General features: G+C 40.1%; 3 protein-coding genes across 3 annotated transcripts in view; 1 reads left to right on the top strand and 2 right to left on the bottom strand.

Moving 5' to 3' along the window:
* Positions 1-3,877, bottom strand: part of cep97 (centrosomal protein 97) — a 28,345-nt gene extending 24,468 nt beyond the window's left edge. The window contains exon 1 of the mRNA XM_012823310.2: positions 3,718-3,877. Within this exon, the coding sequence (XP_012678764.2) occupies positions 3,718-3,859 (142 nt within the window). The 5' untranslated portion in view covers positions 3,860-3,877. The remainder of the gene's footprint in view (positions 1-3,717) is intronic.
* Positions 3,878-4,835: 958 nt separating this feature from the next.
* On the top strand, positions 4,836-10,355 carry rpl24 (ribosomal protein L24). The gene is made up of 6 exons (XM_031558820.2): positions 4,836-4,936; positions 5,063-5,138; positions 6,664-6,774; positions 7,835-7,971; positions 9,540-9,603; positions 10,231-10,355. Exons 1-6 carry the CDS (start codon positions 4,932-4,934, stop codon positions 10,309-10,311), a joined length of 474 nt encoding a protein of 157 aa, XP_031414680.1. The 5' UTR covers positions 4,836-4,931; the 3' UTR covers positions 10,312-10,355.
* Positions 10,356-14,118: 3,763 nt separating this feature from the next.
* Positions 14,119-20,523, bottom strand: lig4 (ligase IV, DNA, ATP-dependent). The gene is made up of 2 exons (XM_012823291.3): positions 20,194-20,523; positions 14,119-17,324 (listed from the first exon to the last, which is right to left on the bottom strand). The coding sequence occupies exon 2, from the start codon at positions 17,309-17,311 to the stop codon at positions 14,579-14,581; it is 2,733 nt and encodes a 910-aa protein (XP_012678745.2). The 5' UTR covers positions 17,312-17,324; positions 20,194-20,523; the 3' UTR covers positions 14,119-14,578.
* Between the last annotated feature and the right edge of the window lie 2,949 nt (positions 20,524-23,472).

Raw genomic sequence — 23,472 nt, 5'->3', positions numbered from 1 at the left:
CCAGGAAAGTCCCAAAAATCCACAAATAAATGCAGGGATTTTCAAAAATCGTAAATGGTTTGTAAATGCTCGTTTGTGCAGCATTTACATTTGTGAAATATTCTAACGCCATATATTTTCCCATAGAGGAAATTGTTTATACTCGGCACTTAGTATATAGGCAAAATATGGCCGCTTTTTGTAGTTCATCTTCGTAGGTCTATAGATGGAGTTACGGTATTGATACATGCAAGCGTAGCAAAGGTTTGCATTCCATTCATATTCTGTAAGAGGCAGGCGATTGTGATGTAGACGAGCATATTGGGTGAAGCAAGCAAAAAAAAAGTTGGGGAAAGTTTAATCCTATGCAAATGAGGAGCCAATTTTGCTAGCAGAGGCCAATCAGATTGTTTGTTGTTGTCCCTGAAACTGAAGGACTATGGCGTCGTGATCATTAGTGGGTAAGCAGTAGAACTTGTATCTTGGGATTTAATTTAATTTAATTTAATTTAATTTAACTTATTTTATTTTTGATTCATTGTCTGATTTTGATTTATGTTTGAAATATACGTTAATGCCTTTTTTTAGGATGTATAGCCTTTTTCACTCTGGCAGGGGGACTGCCAATGGAAACTAGCCTTTTGGCTATAATTGGGTGCATTTACATCTTAATGTTCATGAATGTACACTGTCCCTCTTGATCAAATAAACAAATTGATTGATTGGTCATTCGATGGTTTAATTTGCTAAAAGGAAAGCTAGGAGGGACTTCTAAGGGGTTGTTGAAGTTCCTGGTACGTTAGATATTTAATCCTGTGCTTACTTACTAAAGACAAGTGACTGGATAGCCAACAAGATCGCTAGCTTGCTAACTAGCTCGCTAGTTCTGTCTGTTACACTATTTCCAAACGCCACCCACCCATCCAAGCAAGCATTTCACTTCTCTGACTAAATTAATTGATTTTCACAAAATAGGTGTGGACGAAACACCAGTAGAAAACCAAGGCAAACCATTTGCTGGGTTAAAAAGTAGTTATTTTGTAATTGACTATTGTCTTGTCTTATAAAAATTAAGATGTTGCTTTTCTGAAAAGCAGAAAATGGACAGACTATATCGTGTCGCTCGCCTCAAGCAGCATGTGAGACTCTACAGTGGTATCCATGGTTACATATTTTAGAGATATATTGGGTCTATTGTGTACACAGAGACAACATACCTGTGCATTTTCACTGCTATGGGTGTCATCTTCTCGATATTCCAAAAGCCCATTTATTTTCTCAAAAGGATTTTCTTTTTAAAACCAGAATGTGCAAAAATGCTAATCCTCCACATACAATGATACAATGATATATCCTCCACATACAATGATGACAGCCACTCCCACTGTCTATGTATTTTATTCTTCTTATAATGTTTTTTTTAACTTTGATCTTCATGGTGATATAACGTGATATTACGGGGTTAGATAGAAAATATAACTCTGCAGAGATATAGTTTATCTTTATGCACTCTATCCTAGTTTTCATGTTTATTTGATGTCTATTTTTATGTGGATCACTGTGCATGTAATTTCTTTGTGAATGCATTGTTTTATATGAAAGGTGCTATACAAATAAAGTTTATTTATTGTAAAGCTCTGACTCACCACTGTGAGATATACTCTCGGGTAGAATGGCCTGCTCTGGCCACCCGTAGGCTCTGTCATTGGTACGCCTTTATATATAAGGCAATTCTTGGTCTGCTCCCATACTACCTTTGTGTCCTTATCAAGCAGAAAAGTGCCGGGAAATACTCTTTGCGTTCTCAGGACTTCTATATGCTATCTGTCCCAAATGCCCGTACGGAAACTGGAAAAAGGGCTTTTGTGTATTTTGCACCCTCGGCATGGAATATGTTGCAAAATGATTGAAACTAAATGAATTCATCTCGCTTAATGCTTTTAAATCCAAAATGAAAGAACTAGAGACAGATTCCTTAAGATGTAAATGTTTTTAATTTACCTGGCTATGACACTAACTCCTAAATGTTGTCTCCTTTTGTAATAATAATAATAGTAATTTATTTTATTTGTAATGCACTCTTCATTCAAAAGAATCTCAGAGTGGCAACATATTAGAAACCAACTATAATAATACAATACAATAAAAATGAATTAACATAATAGAAAACATTTTTTTAACATTTTAACATTTTAACATACGATTTAACACAAGGCCAGAAATGCCTTCCTGAATAAAAATGTTTTAGTCCAGCTTTAAAAGGACTAGTCCAGCGTCTGCGTTGCCCTTAGGTGGTCAGGGAGGCTGTTCCATAAGCATGGCGCTGCCGAGCAAAAGGCCCGTTTGTGTTTCTGTCTGTAACTATGTTTGTATGTATGCTGCTGCCTGTCTTGGCCAGGTCTCCCTTGAAAAAGAGATTATTAATCTCAATGGGTCTCTCCTGGTTAAATAACGGTTATAATAATAATAATAATAATAATTATTATTATTATTATTATTATTATTATTATTATTATGTATATGTTACTGTGAGTGTACTGGTAACGAAAACCAATGAGGTAAGTGGAATGAAGTAGAAGTGGGCAATAATAGGGCTAATATCATACATATTCATGTCACGTGTCACGGTAAACATTAATATTTAGAAACATGTTTTCTTCCGATGTTCAACGAGTCGTGCAAGATAACGTACACAAACACCCGTCGGGAAATCATTGGTTAATACATGATGTAAATCTATAAATAGACTAGCATATACATTTTTTTAGCAGTCTGCCAGCTAATAGAAGCTACTATAGAACAAATACAACTCTACTTCGAATGCTTACATTAGGTCTACATAGTTGATTCCCCCCCACCCCACCCCCACACGTATAGCTTAAATGCCTTATTTGGGTGTGAGTTTACGTTTTTCTAAATGTTCTTTGGTTGGAGACCAGAGTGAATGTAAGTATGAAGCAGCGATAATTGGCGATAATTGACAAAATGACGATAATTGTAACACATCGGCTATAAGTGTGGCTCAGGTGTCAATAGATGGCTGTAGCTTCATTCAGAAGTAATCTGCATTCAGTGCAAGTGACTGGATTTTCCAAAAAATAATATATATATGATGTCGTTACCGTGTGTATTACAGCTATGTCACAGTGTGGTTTGCAATAAACGTATAATATTGCTGAAAGCTCAGGTCTGTTAACGCATTTGAAAGGGCGCAGACGTTTTACGTTTTTGTCGCTCACTCTGATTGAATGCAGAGATTCGTTGGACGTTTTCCCTTGTTGACATGGAAACGGTCATCTGGCTAATTAACGTTTTTTAGCATCCTTGATAGCTAGCTGTGCCAGGTGTGAAGTTCTTATTTGATGACTTGAACGGTCGGGAGGATATCATTTCTATATTACTGAATTGTTACGATAAAATATGTGCCGTTGTCCGTGGCCAATACGGCTTGATTAGCCAACTAATGTAAGTTAGCTAGGTAGCGCAGTTGCCATAGAAATTATGCGTCCTGCTTTGAGCTAGTTTGACATGAGCGACGGAATATGAAAGCCCACAGGTGCTGTACCATGGTCGAGCAACACAATTGACCTGGACTATAAATTCAGCATAATTTGCCATATCATTTAGCTAACTAATGTAACCTACGATGACGAGGTTACGTGGAATTTGTCTGTAAAGCTAATTCTCAGGTGCACATGCCACGAGAAAATATGTATTTAAAAATATATTCAACATTACCATCCATTGTTTTAGATTGCATGCTGGAAACGGTTGTAAGACGTTGCTCCGTTGTTGCCATACCAGAGACTGTTCCCGCGAATCTGTCAGGCAGTTCTGTGGAGCTAGTGACAATTGGCGTGAATATGGCGGCGAAAAGCATCAAATAAATGCCCGCCTCAAAGTTTTGTTTCCGGTTTTACGACTTTCAGTAGCAGCGTGAAACCAGCCTAATTAGTGCATGTCGCTTCCGGTCTCGATTTCTAGATGGGAGACCGTACAAAAATTCAAAGTAAAAGTCCAAGAATACTGCGGTATAAAAGCACGAACGAAGCGATCTTACTTTTAATTTAAATTTAATTAAAGCATTTTGACATTTAATGCTCTAAAAACATATGTAGGCCTAACACATCGACCCATTGCACCAATGTCGTTAGCCTAGGTTGTATCTCTATGCATTAGTGTGGTACATCAAACTACCCCAATTTCCCAATTGTTCAGAGAAATGTCTGACCTTAAAATTAAAAAAAACATAGCGTATACCCGTCTCACGGATCTTCTCACTACATCTAACGGATTTTCATTCCCAATAGCATGGAATACAATACAATAATACAGTACAATACACTGATGCTGCAAAAGTTGTTAGGCTGGGAAAACTACAAATTGTACCCCCTTAATATAGGGGTCAAATATCTTTATTATAGGGTGTAGAACATGATTCTGAAATATAAAAGAAAAACAACTGGCAACATCCCGTATTAACATAAAGGAACACTCCTATTACATAAGAGACAGGCCACAGCCACACAATTTTGAAGTTCACCATTCGCATGAAATGTGCTATATAAATAAAGTTTTATTATTATTATTATTATTATTATTATTATTATTCGAAGATTATTGTAGACCTAGTAGTGCATTCGATCTGGCTTTGCGAACAAGGCACATCATACGGTGAGCAGGTCACGTGACTTGTGTTGTAGTCCGTTTAGAAAACGAAAGGAACAATTTTAAACATTTTAAATTTCAAAAGGGCAAAATACGGCTTGTATTTTTTTGCAGTTATAAAGTTACTGTACAAACACTGGGAAATATTTTAGGTTGATAACACCGATATGACTTTTTGGTTGAAAATGCAGTCTATAGGACTACAAAGTGACGCACGAGTTCAGACGCCTCTATAATGCGACTACCCATAATGCCATCTTTCTCTCTTTCCCTGACTCGCCACGATGAAGTAAGTACATAGCCTCTTTATCCGTAAACATCTTATGCTTTAAAGTTAATTTAACACGCAAATACGGCTGTGTGACTATTTTTAAGTGAAAGTAATCGTATCTACCTATTATTTTTTGAAACACAGGGTCGAGCTCTGCAGTTTCAGTGGTTACAAGATCTATCCGGGCCATGGCCGACGATATGCCAGGATCGACGGAAAGGTAACCCGCGACAGCGTTTTACTATTTCACTGTGATGAAAATGACAGTGAAATAATACCTTTGTAATAATCTGTGTATATAATGTTGGATGAGAACCTCGTATTATGTGGAATGGTGACTCAGCTTACGTAGACTCGTCTTACAAGACAACCAAGTTAGCGATAGCAAAATAATGCGCCATGTTGTAAATTGATTGGAGTTCCTTTGACTAGTAGAAAGTAATACACAATGTTGTGTGAAATTAACATGGTGTTTGCCTTGCGATTGTAGCGAATATAGTCTGCAGAGACTAGCTCAATGACTGTGGTATATTAATGGGAGTTTAACAACCCCACTTGTAGCTGTGGTAGCTGGTGGTTGTAAGATCAGGGTAGGTGTTTGGGCGCTTCAGGGCATCTTAGTGACGGATCTTTGCTTCAAATTACTACTGAGTAACCCTCATGTACAGTTTCAGACATGCATGCGTTTACATGCAGTGCAACAACCAGATTGTGGAAGATTCTGATTTATGGGGAAAGTAACATAATAAGCAGATTACAATTGAGAACTTTTCGTGCTCTTCCATAGTGTTGCCGGTAGCTCTGCTACCCAATGTGTCAGTCGAGCTTCCACTTGGTGGTGAGCTATGGCTGTGTAGCTAGCCAGTTAACAGTATATGTCCACCCACCTCTGTTATTGCCAGATAGCCTACAATTTGAACCTTTTGATGTAGTATTCTTCTTTGTAATCACAAAATGGCTAGGGTACAATACAGTAGCCACCTCTGTAAACCATCACCAATATATATGCACTGAAGCAGCTGCAGTTATCAATCAAGAAGGGTCTGATGTGCACTCACTGTCAGAAATTGAATTGGCATTTTGTATGTTGTATGGCATAGACACACCAAAGTGAGTTTTAACTTTGGAAAATGAATGCTAAAAAAGCTGCCAACTTGGGCACCAGCAGCATGTCTTCCTGGGTAACTTAGCTAGTGAAGCCAACACGGTTTCTCAGTTCACTGTGGTCAGGAGCTGTACAACTCAATTTTATAACGAGTGAGTTGGCTCCAGACCTTTCTAAATGAACTACTTTAAAGATGAAGGACACTTGTCCGACTAGTTCGGATATCTTGATTGTGGAATACATCTCTGGTTTTGTCTAAGGTGCTTGCAATCGTGTTTACTATGGGCAATATGATTTAGTGCCGTCAACAATCTAGCATTTGCGGTGAGGACCTTGTATTGGCCTTACTACCAATTTTGTTGGTGGTTGAGTGAAATAATGGTGTGGCATGCATTACATCGCTTTTTAACGGTATCATATGCCAAACGGTGAAACTATCTGCAATCGCGCGTTTACAGGCTGGGGTTGCTCCTGATATGCACCTAATGCAAATGCTGAGAATAGTCCATTATTTAAAGATAATGTGAACTCAACCTATATCCAACATATTTAGTCTGAATGCACTGTTCATGCAGTTCATCCATGTTCCGCAAAACCATGTCACTAATAGTTTGTTGCCATTGTATGTTCATGCTGCCAGGTCTTCCAGTTCCTCAATGCCAAGTGTGAATCTGCTTTCCTGGCCAAGAGGAACCCCAGGCAGATCAACTGGACTGTCCTGTACAGGCGGAAGCACAAGAAGGGCCAGTTGGTAAGTTCTATCTGTTTTCAGTCTTGAATGCTATTTTCACACAATATACACTTCCGGTCAAAAGTTTGGCAGCACTGATCGATTTTAGGTTTCCTGGATAAGAAATCTCAAATATAGAGTAAACATGTTCATGTTATAAATTACTATAAATGGCTCTTTTTGAATTCAATATCTACAATTTTACAGGCGTAAAAGGCCCACTTCCTGCCACCATCACCTGTGTTTCAAGGGCATGTCATGTTGGCTTATCCTTAATTGTCTGTTTTTAAAAGGCCACTTCATCATTATCAGTTTGTGGTTTTGCAATTATGTCTGGCTGAAAACTCTTCTGCTGTTAAGACGCAATAATTCTTCTTGCTACTTGAGTATCTGAAGCATCAGCAGTTGTGAATGTCATCCCCGGCTAAAAAGGGTCAGAAAGAGCGAGCTTTCTGAAGAAATGCTTCAGTCTATTGTTCTATTGTAAGACATTAAGGTTTCAGTACAACTGTGCAGGTGGATAAGGTCATCGATCTAGTGTGGGAAGACATATTTCACTGTTCACCGACAGTCCGATTTAAATTGAAGCGTTTGGAAGAAACTTTGAGGTTCAGAACGTAGGAAAAGCTTCTAGAGAAGTGCTTAAAACCATCTCTTAAGCATGGCAGAGGAAATGTGTCTGATTTAAAAAGGAATCTTTATCAAGGAAGGTTATAACTATTTTACCGTAACTCCATACTCATGCCACACCAAGTCGACGGCACATGATTAAAGCCAATTTTCTCCCACAACAAAACTAATTTGGGGACGAAGCTGTAAAGCAAGCAGAAATCATTATTTCTAATTTTGTCAATTGTTGACTTGATTTAATTATGCTCTTTATTTGATGGATAAAATGAGTTCATGGAAAACATGCATTTTTCTGGGCGATGACATGTTCTACAGGCTTCATTGAAATGTAAAAGTAGGTTGTATGTGTTTAAGGGTGTAGATGGTAGTTAAGCATACAGATTGACCAATACAAATATCCTGGTTTATCTCACCTGGTTTTAACATGTGGCCCATTTTTTGTATTTAATAGGAAGATATTGCCAAGAAGCGCACTCGTCGGGCTGTAAAGTTCCAGAGGGCCATTACTGGTGCCTCCCTGGCTGAAATCATGGCTAAGAGGAACCAGAAGCCTGAAGTTAGGAAGGCCCAGCGGGAGCAGGCAATAAGGTGAGTGCTTGTCTACTCCTGCCTGAAGAAGTGGATGATAAATTATATAAACTATTGGGCGGTGTTCATTAAATTAGAATGTAGAATTTCTGCTGTTTCAGTGGGTTTTATGGATGTGTGTGTAATTATGAAGTTGAAAAACCAAGTGTATGTTTGGTCTACTGATTGAACTTGATGGAAACAGAACAAAAGCTCTTTTTAAAGTTCCCAGTGTATTACCATGAAGTTGACCATTGAGGGGGGCGGGGTAAAGTTGGGGATGTATTGTGCTGATTACAGTATAGCATCCTTGTGGTGTGACTAATGCAGAACTGGAGTTGTGACTGATGCCCTAAGGGATGTCATGTCTGTATTGTTACGGTCCATGATGACATGCCAGTTATTCTTCCCATCTACATGTGGCTAGGATGCAAACTCACTTCTGCTACATTTGATTTCAAAATGGGTTCCCTCCTCCGTCTGAGGAGAGACTTTTGAGGATTCTGGTTCTAGTAGGGTCAGTTCATACAAATTTGATCTAGCTAAATATCATCCATTTGGATGAGTAACTAAAACCTTTTAAAATGTTCTCTGTTTAGAGGCTTTGCTCCTAGAGATTTAAGTGTGTCTCTTCTCTGATATGAGATGCAAGAGTGGCGGTCCATGGTTGTCCAGTGTCTTTCATCTGCCTCCTCCACTGATGCAAAAAATATTTTTACTTTTGGTTGAGTTATTTCCTCTTGCATAGGCATGACATCATACATCATACATACTGATATCAGCCTCTGTCTTTACACCTGCGATGTAAAACCACATTGTTGTGAAATTCAAAGCCAAGGAGAGCGCTCCCTCCCCATCATTCATTCAATTACAACCACAGTCCCTAGTTCGTCATTCATGTAATATTTACCAGAGTTTATGGATTTAAATATACCTTGACAATTGTGATGTTAGAATGTGGTCTTGGACTAAGAAAATGGCCTCCAATGGCATAGAGTAGAATTCATCTTTGAACTTAGTCCTTAATTGCTTATAAGCGATATATAACGACTTTAACGGTTTTAAGTCTAGCAAGAAGTGATGCTGCTGTATCAGTGATTTGACATCTCTTAAAATGGATGCGTAAGTAAGGAAGCGCGTCATGTCTCATCTGTGTCTGTCCTTGATTCATTGACAAGGAGTCCACATTTACCCCATCAGGGGGAAGGGGTGTGATGTCCAAAGTTTTTAAATGACAGGCTCGACGAATTGGCTAGCTTATCAAACATCCGAGATCTGTTACATTTAACAGCTCAGCATTTCTAAACTCAGTTTTTCTAAAAATCCATTTTCACAGTTGATTAAATCAACAAAGTACAATGATCTTCTTGCCGCTCACAGTAAGGGGGGCGGGGTATAAAATGGTCGAAGTATGTCAAAGTATGCCTGACATTTCTCAGTTCCTAGAGTTAACTAAGTTCATCTGCGGGAGTATTCAGTCAACCATGAGACCTCAGAGTAGCCTCTTGCCAAAGATGTATAAACCTAATAAGTAGAAAGTCCTGTCAATGGTGTGTTTGGTATTTTAATGGTTGCGTTTCCCCCCACAGGGCTGCTAAGGAAGCAAAGAAGGCTAAGCAGGCAACCAAGAAGACTTCAACTTCAAGTGCTAAGGTAAATGATCCATGTAGCCTTATGTTACATATATATGCATGTTTCAGACTTTTCAGAAGTTTTATTGCTTTTTAATTTGGTAATACACGGACCTCAACACTCAGTGCTCTATTTGGGGGTGATTTGTCACTTCCTGTGCGGAGCTTTAGTTGAATCATGTTTGCTCTTCCTTGACATTCTCTTGTGAATTCCATTCGATGTTCCTGTAACTCCTGCATAAGGCCTTGAAACCCTGTGGTGACAAACGTTTTATTCAAATTCACCATTGAACTCAAGTATTCTGAGCAAGACATGATTAAAACCTACTACATAACCATTTTCTTGGATTTGCATCAAGATTTAGAAATGAGGCAATTGAAAATTCAGGGGTAAAGTTATTGCGACGGGGTCTCTGTCTTCACTTGGTACCCACAATGCCAATGCTTAGTTTGATCAGTAGACCCAACAAAATGTTTGTTCTGTTTCTTAATACCGTTGTAGACAATATTTAAGTACTTTGTAGGACACAACACAATACTTAATAGTACACAACACAAAGGTAACACTTAGTACACAATTAGATTTTCTTTGGTTTTAACTGCAATAGTGTTTCATTGAGCTGTTTCTTCCCCTTTTCTTCCCACCTAGGCCCCGACCAAGGCAGCTCCTAAACAGAAGATCGCCAAGACGATGAAAATCAATGCACCTCGCGTTGGAGGAAAGCGCTAAGCCGCTGGCTCGTCTTCTGGTTGTTAATAAAATACTCAAAGTAACAATTGTGTTTGTCTGATTTCTGATGTCCAAAGCTGATCTTGTTACAAAATGGAAAACTAAAGATCACTTGGCCACTAAGCTAGTTATCTATATTTGGTGATCACTCTACTAGTGTGTTGATGCAGGAATGGTTATGGCTTTCCAAAACCAAGATTTTGTAATACTTGAAACTTAAATGGTAGCCTATGACTGGCATAGGACTATTATTATTTTGTATTTGTCTACAATTGGTGTGCTAACCAGCTGGCTAGTGATAGGCATGTGAGGCACTGTGTTGTCTTTGTGCTTAACACTGCTGTAGAAGTGATTTTGTATTTTCCCTTATACCAGTGCAGCTATGTACTGTTGCTGTTACTATTGAATCTCCAAAGGGTGAGGTCGCCCAATGGCAGGGTTCTGGCAGCAGGTGCACAGAGTTGAGAAGTCTGGACAGATCTAAAGGACGGCTGCAAAAGAACATGAAATGAAGCCTGCTATTGGGTCAGATTATAAATCTTAGTCTCCGATGGGGTCCAGCATATTGCCATGAACCTGGTCAGGACTACCACAGTCGAGGCAGAATCCCGGTAGTGAAGCGTGGGGGTGGGAGTGCTAAAGGTGTGGGGGAGATGACGGATGGTACCGTCAATGACTGACTGGATGTAATAAAACACTGGCTAACAATTTGACTCCCAGTCTCTGGAAACTTTACATAAGAGGAACGCTCCAGCATGACTATCCAAAGCGCTCTACCAACATCATGCATTTCTGAAGAAGAAAAAGGTGAGAACTATGACAACCATGTGACGCCTGACTAGTATCCAATAGAACACCTTGGAGGGATGGTAGAGCAACACAGCACCTGAAAGTAGCGCATGTTGGATTGCTCTTACAGATCCCGGGTACAACATGTGGCACATGTGGCTGTCGCCAGCCAGTTGGGCACTGTTAAAATTCCCATCAACTCATTTAAACTAAACATAAACCAAATTCCCATACACCTTGCCACGCAGCCTCTTCTTCTATATCATATTATGATACTGATAAAGTGGCCATATTACCTACTGTCAATTGTTATCTGTTCATCAAATGGATGTTTACTAACCAAATGTTCATTTTACATTGGTTACAGTGGACAAATAAACAGTTGAAAAAAATGCTATTTTCACTTTCCAAACATTCATCTCCGGGTATATAGATCATCTTGAGGGAATATTGTTAAAAATGGTTGCTGGACTACTTTGTGAACCGATATGTCATATTTTTAATAAGTGTATTCTTACTAATACCTGTTCAGAATGATCCCCTTGCCTAAAGACGCAAAGGCTGCTTTCACTGGCTCTAATTGAAGGCCCATTACTTTACTCCCTGCACTGTCAAAAATATTTGATAAGATTATTTCTAACCAAATTTGTAATTACTTTAGGGGAAATGGTTTACTTCCAAATGCTCAGCATGCATTCAGACCAGGACATTCTACTAACACAGCACTAGTGCACATGACACTTGCAGCATTCTTTCTACTTCTTGTCAGCCATGTTGCTGTGTTTAGCAGGAGTGGGCGGGCTACAGACAGCGCATGTTGAAGTGCTCTTACGGATTCTGGGTGCAACGTGGCACATGTTGGGCACTGCCGCTGTATCCTGCCACCCTTGCTGTCCTTGTGGAACTAAAATTCCCATACACCATGTCAGCCAACCATAACTAAACATCAACCAAATTCCCATACACCAGCCTCTCTTCTCCTTCTATATCATATTATGCTGATACTGATACCAATACGCTCTCTTATAGCATGACCTTTGCTCACAAATGCTGATTGCTGTGAAAAAATTGTCCCTCAACACCATATCCATTAAGTACACTTGCCCTTGCAGACACCCTCGGCCTACATCTACTCAGCCCCACCACACTGTCATGCACTTATTCTACCCCATACTCTGTGCTAGCCTTTACCTGCAATGCAAATAATTGCCACCATCGACATAGTTTTCATTGTGGAGATTTATGGCATTTACTTAATAGTAACCTTACAAGCACACTGTTTACTATACTCGAATGCTCTCTCCCCACCTTGTCCACTGTCATTTTGTATGTATCATGTATATACCAAATCATCTTTGTATGTATTGTGTATATTAACCACATCATGTATGCTAGCACGCTTATCCTGATACGTGTACGAACTCACCTGTCATGTTTCTGACGGTCTCAGCTCCCTTTCTCCTTTTTCTATCTCCACCGCTCTACCCGGCCGGCTCCAGGCAGCATGAATCAAGGTGATACAGGCTGATGATCAGGTGACCAACATTTCAGTCTTATTATGCCCCACATTACAGAACTACCCTGACGCAACTTGGCACTAAGAGTACTGGTATGACTACCATTTCTTTTGTGAGTGTGATATCTGCATTTTGGTTTTTGGTTTTATTAGAACATCCTGGGAAGTGGTATTGGGTGTGGATATAATGTATTAGCTTCATATACAATATATTCCAGCCTGAAAGCTGAAGTGCAAATAATGTCCCACATTAGGCTAATTCACCTTATTACTATAAGTAATCCAATGTGTGTTATATATGTATGTCTGCTTGTACTTGTACTGTTCATATCCATGTTAAATCCCTTTTCCCTAATAATGGCTAAACACTTTGTGGATTTGGCTTGTCAATAATTGTTTTGCCGATCGTTGAATGGTCAGTTCTAAATTAATAAAATCTTGCACATTTTTTCTCCCTGGAGAAATGTCCCTGGAGAGCCTAGATAGCTCACATATTGCATGTGTATCTGTGCATGTGTATCTGTGTATCTGTATCATGTGCTGAGAAGGCGTGAAATGTGTCTGGGCTGCTGGACTTCTGCTTTAAACAGATGAACGCTGCCACCAATTAAAAGATAGCCAAATGTATAACAACTCCACACCATGCGAAGAACAGAGAGTAGCAACATGTTAAATATGTCTGAAGTTCTGTTTTATTTCTATGAGGCAGGTGTAATCTATCGGAAACATCATCTGCCAAGTCCTACTTTGTTTTCTCTGATATAATGTGACAGTAAATGGCCTACTTAGCAACCTTAAAACAGGGTAAGAGACTAACCTATTTCACTTCACCTCTTTGTCCAAAACATGTTTTGCTGATGCTACTGAAATCAACATTCATTGGATCTATCTAGTCTTGCAGTTCCATTATTATGATAATAATCTTGTTACGTTGTAGGCTGTTACTTGAGTATAGGGTTTTGGCAGTTATGTGGTCCCATTATCTCAAATGCTCAACAGTATGTTTTTTTTTCCATCCACAAAAAAATGAGTTTTTTTCGTCTATGATTACTGAGCAGAAGAGTTTGACCATTTTGATTGCATGACATTCTAAGTTGCAGAGGATGTACCCTTACAGGTTTGGGCCTGCCCTGTGTTCTTGCCTTGTGACAATATTCTTAATGGCACTATATAAATTAATACAATTTAATTGAAATAGAATTTAGTGCGTTTTTGCAAGCGATTTTAGTCATGATTCGTCATTGTTGGCTCCACCTTCAGGAATACAGTTGACAATGGCCGTAGGTGAAACTCAACGTTTCTCAAGGTAGAGTCACTTTAGTCAGGGGATGATATTTAATGTTCCAGAGCATTGCAACCTGTCCCGGGACCCTGCCTTCAACAATTTTAGTGGTGAGGTCTGTAAAATCATAAAATAACAATTATTACAATCATGTGGAGCTTGTCTTTCCCCCATCTTGCATTGCACTGAAGGTTCTGCTCATTCATACAGATGACCAGAGTTTTGAAAAATTACAATTTATTTTTAGTAGTTTAACAGATCAGAATTTACAAGTGCAAAGTACAACATCGAATTTGGCAAGCAGTGATTTACAATTGTGATTTCTGTTTTGGTTTTACAGTATTTACAGTGAAAATCATACTCTGTACTTCTTCATATTAACAGTTTGACTTGTGTCATCATACTGACCACATCAGTCAACTTCAAAGTGTTCATTGTTCAGCTGCAGTACAATTCCGACAAATTTAAATCCCCTTTAACAGAATGTGACAAGTTGCACAGATAAACATATTGATTATAAAATAAACCTAAATATAATGTATATTAAACTTTTCATTTTACTACTGTACACTGTACACTGCATGCATTCAAGGTCTTTTAGATCACCAGTAAAGGTCCTTCTAATATTCCTGTTTGTGATGACACACTGCAGCTCGTTATCAAGAGAAAAGACTCAAACCTCATATCAGGTAGGCATTGTCATTCTGCAGGTGTTCTGCTCTGATGGAGTCGGTCACCCATGTTTCCTTAACTATTTTAAACTTCCTTTTAAATAGTCTTCTGAGTTTCCTAAAATCCAGTATTCTCGTCTCTTCAGCAACAATGACATGAGACACCCCTTCTTGAAGTTTTTGAACCACAGTGCCACCATGGAATCGGAACTCAAGTGCACATGTATCCAAGCAAGACCCAAGAATAACACTCGTGGGGTCCTTAATGTCGGTGCAGGAATCCATGTAGGCTGTGAAAGCCCTGAACATGCTCGTTGGCAGATCTTCCCAACCATACTTCTCTTCCACATGACCTACACTAAGCACTTGTAGGCTTGAGGTGGAGATCCTGCCAAAAACCTCACTTAGTTGCTGTGCATCTGTGTTTACAAAGTAGCTGTCACCATAAGGGTCATATTCCTGGGCAAAGTGGTCCCGTGTGGATGGTGACATGTGGATCATGTGCCTTGGTTGCCACGGCACCACCTTGGTCTGGTCCAGGCATTCAAGAAGCCAACTGGCCCAAACAATATCATGCTGGTCAGAAGAGATTAGGTTTTTTACCCGCATGTTCTCAACCCCTGCAATAATGCAGTATGTGTCTTTCCCTGGGTTCTGCACAATAACTCCACCACAGCGTGCCACACCCTTCTCAAGCTCCGCCTTTGACTGTTCCTTACTCCCATTAATCACACAGAACTCTACATCTTCAAACATGTCAGTTTCTTTCAAAATGGCTGACAAGTCTTGAGACTTAAAGTGGTCAATAATGCCTGCAGTCTTCTTAGGCTTAGGAACAGTCTTCTTTCGTTTTTTCCGGTCAGGCTGTCCTTCCTGCATCTGAAAGTGCCTGGAGGCCAGTTTTCCTGAAGCTTTACTCCGATATTGACTGAGGTCATCCAAGGTCATGCATTGGTGCCACTCCTTATCTTCCCGGATCCTCTCAATGCGAGGGAAGCGAAGTGTGCAGTTAGTCTTGTACATATCACTGCCCACAATCTCTGCCGCTTTGACTTGAATGATAACAGACTTGCATGGTTCAATGTACACCTCAGGTTTCTCAGTGGCACACAAGATGGCTGCTGGTGGATCATTTTTTCGGTACACCTTCCAATGTTTCGCCAACTTCAGCCCAAGGTCATACAACTCTTTCATAGTGTAGCCAGACCCAATCCGGCAAATAGTATGGAAGACTGATGGATTCTCACCTGCCAGGGGTGTTTCTGATACTGCACACAGGAAATGGGACATCATGCCCCCTCGCCTGCCTTTCCCCCAGTAACCACCAACTATAAGCAAGTCCAGCTCATCCATCAGGCCATCTACATACTCTGGTTTGATTTTCAGCCATTCCTCCCCACGTTTGTCTGGTTTGTAGATTGACAAAGGGTCTTTGACCATGATTCCTTCTTCACGGTTGTCAATGGCTTCATTGAGTGCATCAACAACCTGCTGTGTGGTTCTGGCCTCGACTCTGGGGACTAGCTGGATCCGACCTTTCACTGGTGTAAAGGCTGTCAGAAGGGCCCCATGACGGTTTTTCAAGGGCTCATTTGCGAATTTCTGGTCATTAAGAAGTAGGATGTCAAAAACACAGAAACACGTCTGTAACTCAGAGTCCTCTATTAACCTCTTTATGTCAAATTTGCTACCTTTTTGCATAAATGTCTCAGCCGATGGGTTATAGGCCATCATCTCACCATCCAGGATACACTGCACCACATGAGGTTTAAAAACATTGTGAATGAAAGGCGTGAGAGAGCCCTCAAGTGGGGAAGTGCCAAACTGTTGAGAGTACTCAAAGGAGTTTCGTGTATAATATTTATATACATCTCCATCTTTGTGCAGCTGGATGCGTTCTCCATCAAGCTTAGTCTCAATGAAGAACATTTTACCTACAGGCTGTCTTTCCACCTGCTGGATGCTGGCAGCAGCAGCCAACATGGGCTTAAAGGCAGAGAAAACCCCAATGGAGACCTCACTGAGGGACACAGTTGGGTCATGGAGCTTCAGACACACCTTGTTCAAGTCAGTAGTAACATTGTAGAGCTCAGGGGCATCCTTATGGAATACCTGAAGCACAGTCTCCTTGCTGATCCCAAGCTTCATGTCCTTCAAAATCATACGGATCAGCCACTTCTGTTCCAAGGCAGAACTCTGGGTGATCAGATGGAGGAGGCTCTTCTTCACTTGGTCTTTCTGCTTTTGGCCGTTGTGTATTGCGACAGAATCAAGAAAGTCATTCACTTGTTTTATTGTTAGTTTCCCCTGGCTATCACAACGTTTCTTTAAGACGAAGTAAGCCATGCCTGCAAAGTCCCCGGTCTCTTCCTGGGAAGTTGTCGGAGCACGGTAGTTCAGGAGTTTATTGGCCTCAGGCCCATTCCTTGGAAGACCCAAGACTTCAATGTAGAGCTTGGCCAACATATTCTCTTTGATTCCATAAGCCATCCTCTCCCTTTCAAAATGAGGAATAAGAAGCCGCATAGCGGGGTAGAATGAGTCACTGGGATCAGATTTGGCTTCATACAGGGCAGCATGGAATTTTCTCCATGAATCCATAAACTCTTGCAAAGATTTGACTTTGTCTGGGCGTGTTTTTGCTCTCTGGATCTTTTCAAGGGTAGAACACAGGTGAATGAAGGGGACTTGAGCAGCCACCGAGTCCTGAGGACCAGAAACCCTTGCTGAGTTTTCTTCCATATTTGGATAAGACCTGTAATGATACAACATAAAAGTAGTTGTGTATTAGAAGAACAGACATTAAATGATAAAATACCAGTATACTAATAATAATGTATTATAAAGATGATGTATAAAAAGGCATTTTGTAAGCTCATATCTATACAATTTAGCTTGTGAAATACTAGTATTCTGATCATATAAACAAAAAGATCCTGCAAGGAGAGCTTTTCACAAATATTATTAATTAATAGAGCAAACAAAATAAAGTTTTCTAGGCATAGCGGAGAGACCTTTTTGCCACAAACCTGCGTTAAACCTTTAGGAATGTGACTTGTAGGGTCATCAATCATGTACTGTACAACCCAGGATTGTTGGACAAGGTTATGCAATTATGAGTAAGCCTTGCAAACATCCAACAAAGCTGTATGGGTTGTTATGTTGTCCTCCCCATTATGGATTGAAAAAGGGGGACCTCCTACTGTATATAAAGTTGCAAAGAATAATCCTAAATGTGAGAATAGGATTACTTCCTCCAAAATCCTATAAACTACACGCACCACCTCAGAAAGGGGCCCTGAGTCCATGTACCAACTCTCATGTCATGAGTTCAGAGATATGATCTTTCTGTAAGCCCCATTAATTGAAATTCAACAGTGGTGCATCTTAGCTACAAAATTCCATAACAACTGTGCATTTTGTGCATATCATATTATTCTATTCTAACCAAAAGCATTCTAAAACAAATTGGATATTGAGCCATCATACATTTTAAACAGGGCAAAGTGGCCACCAACTTCATCGGTGTTGGATATAATATGATATTTAGGACAGATGGTTAAATGTATACCATACATAGTTATTGGGATTTTACAAGATATACACCAAAGCACAGAGACATGTCCTCTACACCAAAGCACAGAGACATGGCCTGTACACCAAAGCACAGAGACATGTCCTCTACACCAAAGCACAGACATGGCCTGTACACCAAAGCACAGAGACATGGCCTGTACACCAAAGGACAGAGACATGGTCTGTACACCAAAGCACAGAGACATGGCCTGTACACCAAAGGACAGAGACATGGTCTGTACACCAAAGCACAGAGACATGTCCTCTACACCAAAGACATGGCATATAATGCGCTTCTATCTCCACCACAGCCCGTTAATCTGGGTGAACTAAAAAAATTAATTCTGAATAATGATTTTCTGATAGCCATCTTTCTATGTAATAACATAAGACCATGAGCTTTTTCATGTGTACATGGAGCAATTGAAGACGGATCTGGAATTGTTGGCTTGCTGAGGACTTCACATCACCTGTGACAGCGAGACATTTTGCTCCTTGTATCAAATAGAAAGCATTGTAGACACTATTCCACTCCCATTATAAAATACCACACCTGAAGGATGTATACAAAGAAAGAACAAAATCTCGGTTTAAAACATAACCCTGCTCGATGGCCTACGCAGCAACAATTTCTTCCCTCTCTGAAATATAAAGCATAGTGCTTGCACTATTTCACTCTAATTATGAACTAGAAACATGCGTACACATCGAAAGAACTAGATATACTGTAATATACCCCACTATTTCACTCTAATTATGAACTAGAAACATGTGTACACATCGAAAGAACTAGATATACTGTAATATACCCACGCAATGCAGAGAAATAACCGTCTAAAACAAAGTGCTCCCCATGCAGCTGTATTGAGTGGGGGATACTTATATGGCCATCATGTAGCCTACCATAGGGCACCTGACAATGGTGTCAACCAACGTAAATCCCTGAATGTCTTAATGTTTGGCCCTGGTGTACAGAGGATGGAAGGACAGCCAGTGGCTTCGCCTCAAGACACTGTATTTAAATACACCATGGCATTATGACTGCTCCTAACACATTCTCCAACATATTTCTCCAAGCCAATCTACACTTGTCCTTATTTCTAAACACTACATTGACACTACATGACTCCCCCCCTTAAAAAAAACCAGCATCAATTTTTTTTTTTTTAATGTAAAATAATAACTATGACCTGTATGTTTGTGAACACTGACCAGAACAAAAATAATTAGCAGGGACCAGGGTGGAAATGCAAGGCGTAGTTGTTTATTGAGAGGAAAAAATGCTGGTGCAAAGCTCTTCACACTACCCTACAAGATGGGGCACACACACAAACATTGAAGAGTTGCCAACTCTTGTCTTACCTATTCTCACGCCTATCAGCCTTGAAAGTTTGCACCTCTGCACAAATTGGGCAAGCACCTCCCAAAAATAGGTGAAACCCCAAGGCCATTGTCGCAATTCATAACAATATTAGGCCATTAAAATATACTGTAAACTGTCTTAAAGCATTTGTGCAGACAGGATGGTCTGAATGGACATACAAATAGCATGGCATGCATACAAACAAGCATAAATAAAAAAGGAGTAGTGTGTCCCAGCTCCTAGACATAATTTAATTTAAATGTATGCTTCGTTAACAATCTTAAACCTCTTCTGACGAAGACATTATTCCCTTCAGCTATATGACACTGTCTGACACTCCCCTCTTGAAGTTTTGAAACATTGATTTGAACTAGATTAAGATTGACGAATCTGCGAAAACGTAAACAAATGGCACCGGAAAACTTGACAGTTAAACGGCAACACCCGTGGCAAAATGACAGTCTTGCAAAGAAGACAACACAATCTACAGACACCTAGGCGATTTCGCACGCATAACCTTATTACGATGAACGACCTGGATACATGCTCTAACAAAAGCAGGAATTTATCAACTGAGGTTGACAAATGGCTAACCATCTACCTATCGATCAAGTCAAAACTTAGGTTAACTAAAAGTTTTAGTTTGGATTCAAAATTGACCATAATCAAGGACATAGCAACTTACCCGATCTACCTGCGTAGTAGTGGAGGCTTTGTGCATGGAATTTCTAGAAATGGTTGGCTAGGTTGTCTTAACTAGCATCCTGACCGACCGAAATCAGTTTGGAGCGGTAGTTAAAGGTGTTTCTGTAAGGAGAAGGACCCTTGACATCTGCGACGGCTACGTCATCGAATCCCGTCGCGATTGTTCGAAATCTACAAAGGACCGAGTCCTTCCTTCAGAGAACTTTCCAGTATGCAGAGTATCGGTAGACGAAGGGTGGTAAAAAGACGATCCGCTCCGCCCGGAAGTAATTCTAAGTAATGATTGGTTAAGACCAGTCACCTGACCGGAACGGAAAACACGATAATTCAATTCAATGAATTACATTATTTTAATTCCGTGAAGTAATACTCAACTGACTTGTTAACCGAACTTTAACGAAGTTATACGGCTAAACATACAACCGGCTTGTTAATCGAACTTTTACACTGTGTCAAATTAAATGTTACAGTTTTTCTCGATTCCTTCCTTCGATTCACATTTTTCCATTTAACAGTTTACTTTTCCAAAACAGCTCACACACTGTGTAACAGAAGACAAAATGACCAAAACACCATATGATGTTTGCAGAATGGCACCACCTTCTCAAAACCAAACATTTCCATCAAAACCTACAATTTGTGCTCAATTGAAAATGTATGTTTTCTCATTTATTTAATAATGGATAACAAAATTCAAACTACAGCTATCAATGTCAACCTCTGCAACCATTACTTCAACTTTTGTGTAGCACCCTCACAGTATTGACTTTTTTTTACCACTGGCAACATACTACAATTTGGGTTTTGTACTGAACACTAACTTAGGAAATATACTGTCAATATTTGTATACAGTAAAATATTGTAGTTCTGTTTTTGTATTGCTAAATAATGTAAAATATGTTCTAAACAAGGACCTGTCATCACCATTGTTTTACATTTGTTCTACTGTGTACAAAATGGTAAAGATTCTGACACAAAAATATTTATTGCAGCCATTTTTCCACATTATATGTACGTATATACTGTAGGAAGTCAAAATGACATGCTTCAATATACAGTAAAAAGGTTCTGCAGTGAACATTCTCCCCCTGCCACCAGTGTGGGCCAGTGTGTTGATTCTGTAAAAAATAGTGCAATAGGCTGTAAATACTGTAAATATACAGTCATCAGAATTCTACTTCATATTTTGTAAATTACTTTAGTGAAACTACAGTACTGCATTGTATTGTGGCAACACACTTTGCCAAGAGTGCAAATACAGTGAAACACAGTACAGTAAATTGACTGTAAAGGCCATAGTGTCATTGGCATCAATTGTTCTTACGTTCCGCAATGACAGAGTATGACGGCTCAGGTGGTTGTACCCTTTGGCCAGCCTCTCTCATGGAGAGGTCATGATTGACTACGTGATCAATGACTCTTGCCCTAATTTCATTAGAGCATCTTACACGAACGCCACGTCCCCTGACAGGGGCCCCTCTACCTCTACCACGGCCTCTTCCTTGTCTTCCTAGTCCTTGCTGAGGTTGTTGGTGGCAGCCTCCTCGATCCATGCTTGGTATCAACTTCAATCTATAGACCTCTTTTATAGGTTAAGAAGTACTTGATTAATTGTGCACAGAGAGTTCACACAGGTGCTGACAATATTTAGAATATAGAGAGCAGTTTCAGTAGGCTGCTACTACGTGTCTGCAATGTGTTGACATGGTTATTCAATAAGGCTTCGTGTCTATCTCTGAGAAGTGTGTTAACAGTTTTGAAAAGTGTGTTAAAACTCAAAGAAAATTGTGTGAAAGCAATGAGAAATAGTTAACTCATTCGCCATAGAAGACTCTTGCTGTGCAAAGAAGGTGTGAGCATTAGATTAAGTTGACGATTCGCTAAATGTGTGTAAGCAATCAAGAAAAACTGTAATAGTTACAAGCTAGCGTAAATAAACGAATTGCCCTCTTGGCTTGATTGTTAATTTGGGGTTTAATTTGACAACACGTCACTTACCTTGAACGTCTGCTGCTCATGTCATGAAGTGGCTGAACTTTCTGGCCTATGTTAGGCCAGAAAGTTCAGCCACTTCATGACATGAGCAGCATTATGTGCAATGCAAAATATACAAAACAATATAGCACACCGATGCAGTAGTCTAGAAGTACTAAGCCTGTTAAAAAGGCCATAGGAACTATTGTTAAGTTGCCCAGTAGATTTAGGTTTATGACCATATATGGTAATTGCGTGGGTCATGTGACTTCACTCCACACGGTACAGTTTTAGTTTGTTGCTGCACGGCATAATTAGATGGAGTGGCAGTTAACGTTGGGCATATTTTCGCCTAGTTGAACGTTGCACTTGAACATAGAAACTCGTGTGCGTCCATGTAGAAAACCACACACTTGCAAATCACACTTGCAAATCACACACTTGCATAATCACACACTTGCACAATCACACTTGCACACGCACAACCACAATCACAATCACAATCACAATCACACACACATACAAACATACACCCACCTACAATTCATTCCATTTAATTGTGTGAAAGCAATACAAAGTGCAAATAACCAAACTGGATATCCAAGTCTCCATTCTTTCCCATTCTCACCGGATGCCCCTCAGTGATAACACATTTCCCGACCCCCCTCTATAACAATTTGGTGCCGAAACCCGGGATAGGTTATTACTGAGGAAAAAGATGTTTGGAGATGAAGACCAGTTTGATCCAGAGGCAGGACATCACTCACCCCGCATCATCCGACCGCCAGTTCGTCTGGCTGACTTTGAAGTTGAGTATGCAGCTCATCGTCGTCAGCCCTGCTACACCCAGTTATCGGAGGATGATGAGGAAGACTATGATGATGAGCATAATGCTACTCGTGGCCAACAGACTGAACAACAGAGGCCTATGCAAGGAGCTGCCAGCGCAAGCAGAGGTACTGTGCACACTCCCCTAGCACCTGCAAATGCAGCCATAGATGCGCACAGCACAATCCGCGCCCTGAGTGAGCACAATAGGATACTTATGGAGACAGTTAAGGTTCTGACGGACAGGATGCAGAGTGACAGAACAGTTAATTCTACCCCTCGTCAGCACCTCACCTTCACACCTCAAACAGCATATCCTAACCCGCCTGCTCACCCAGTGAGACATAGCACCCCTGCTTTCAGACCTCAGTTGCCAGTCTATGCCCCATGCAATGTGCCTCTTATGCCACTCTCGCAGCCACCCAGCTATAGGCGTGCTGCTTGTATCCCGTCGTT

This window comes from Clupea harengus, chromosome 21 (genome assembly GCF_900700415.2).
Source record: "Clupea harengus chromosome 21, Ch_v2.0.2, whole genome shotgun sequence".
Lineage (NCBI taxonomy): Eukaryota > Metazoa > Chordata > Actinopteri > Clupeiformes > Clupeidae > Clupea > Clupea harengus.
The sequence above is the reverse complement of the archived record's forward strand: the minus strand, read 5'-3'. Positions and strand labels throughout refer to the sequence as shown.

Excerpts from the sequence above, each read along its gene's own strand:
- rpl24 (XM_031558820.2), top strand. Across the intron at positions 5,139-6,663 it reads ATGCCAGGATCGACGGAAAG|GTCTTCCAGTTCCTCAATGC; the intron begins GTAACCCGCGAC and ends TCATGCTGCCAG. Across the intron at positions 9,604-10,230 it reads CTTCAACTTCAAGTGCTAAG|GCCCCGACCAAGGCAGCTCC; the intron begins GTAAATGATCCA and ends CTTCCCACCTAG.
- lig4 (XM_012823291.3), bottom strand. The coding sequence starts at position 17,311 with ATGGAAGAAAACTCAGCAAGGGTTTCTGGTCCTCAGGACTCGGTGGCT.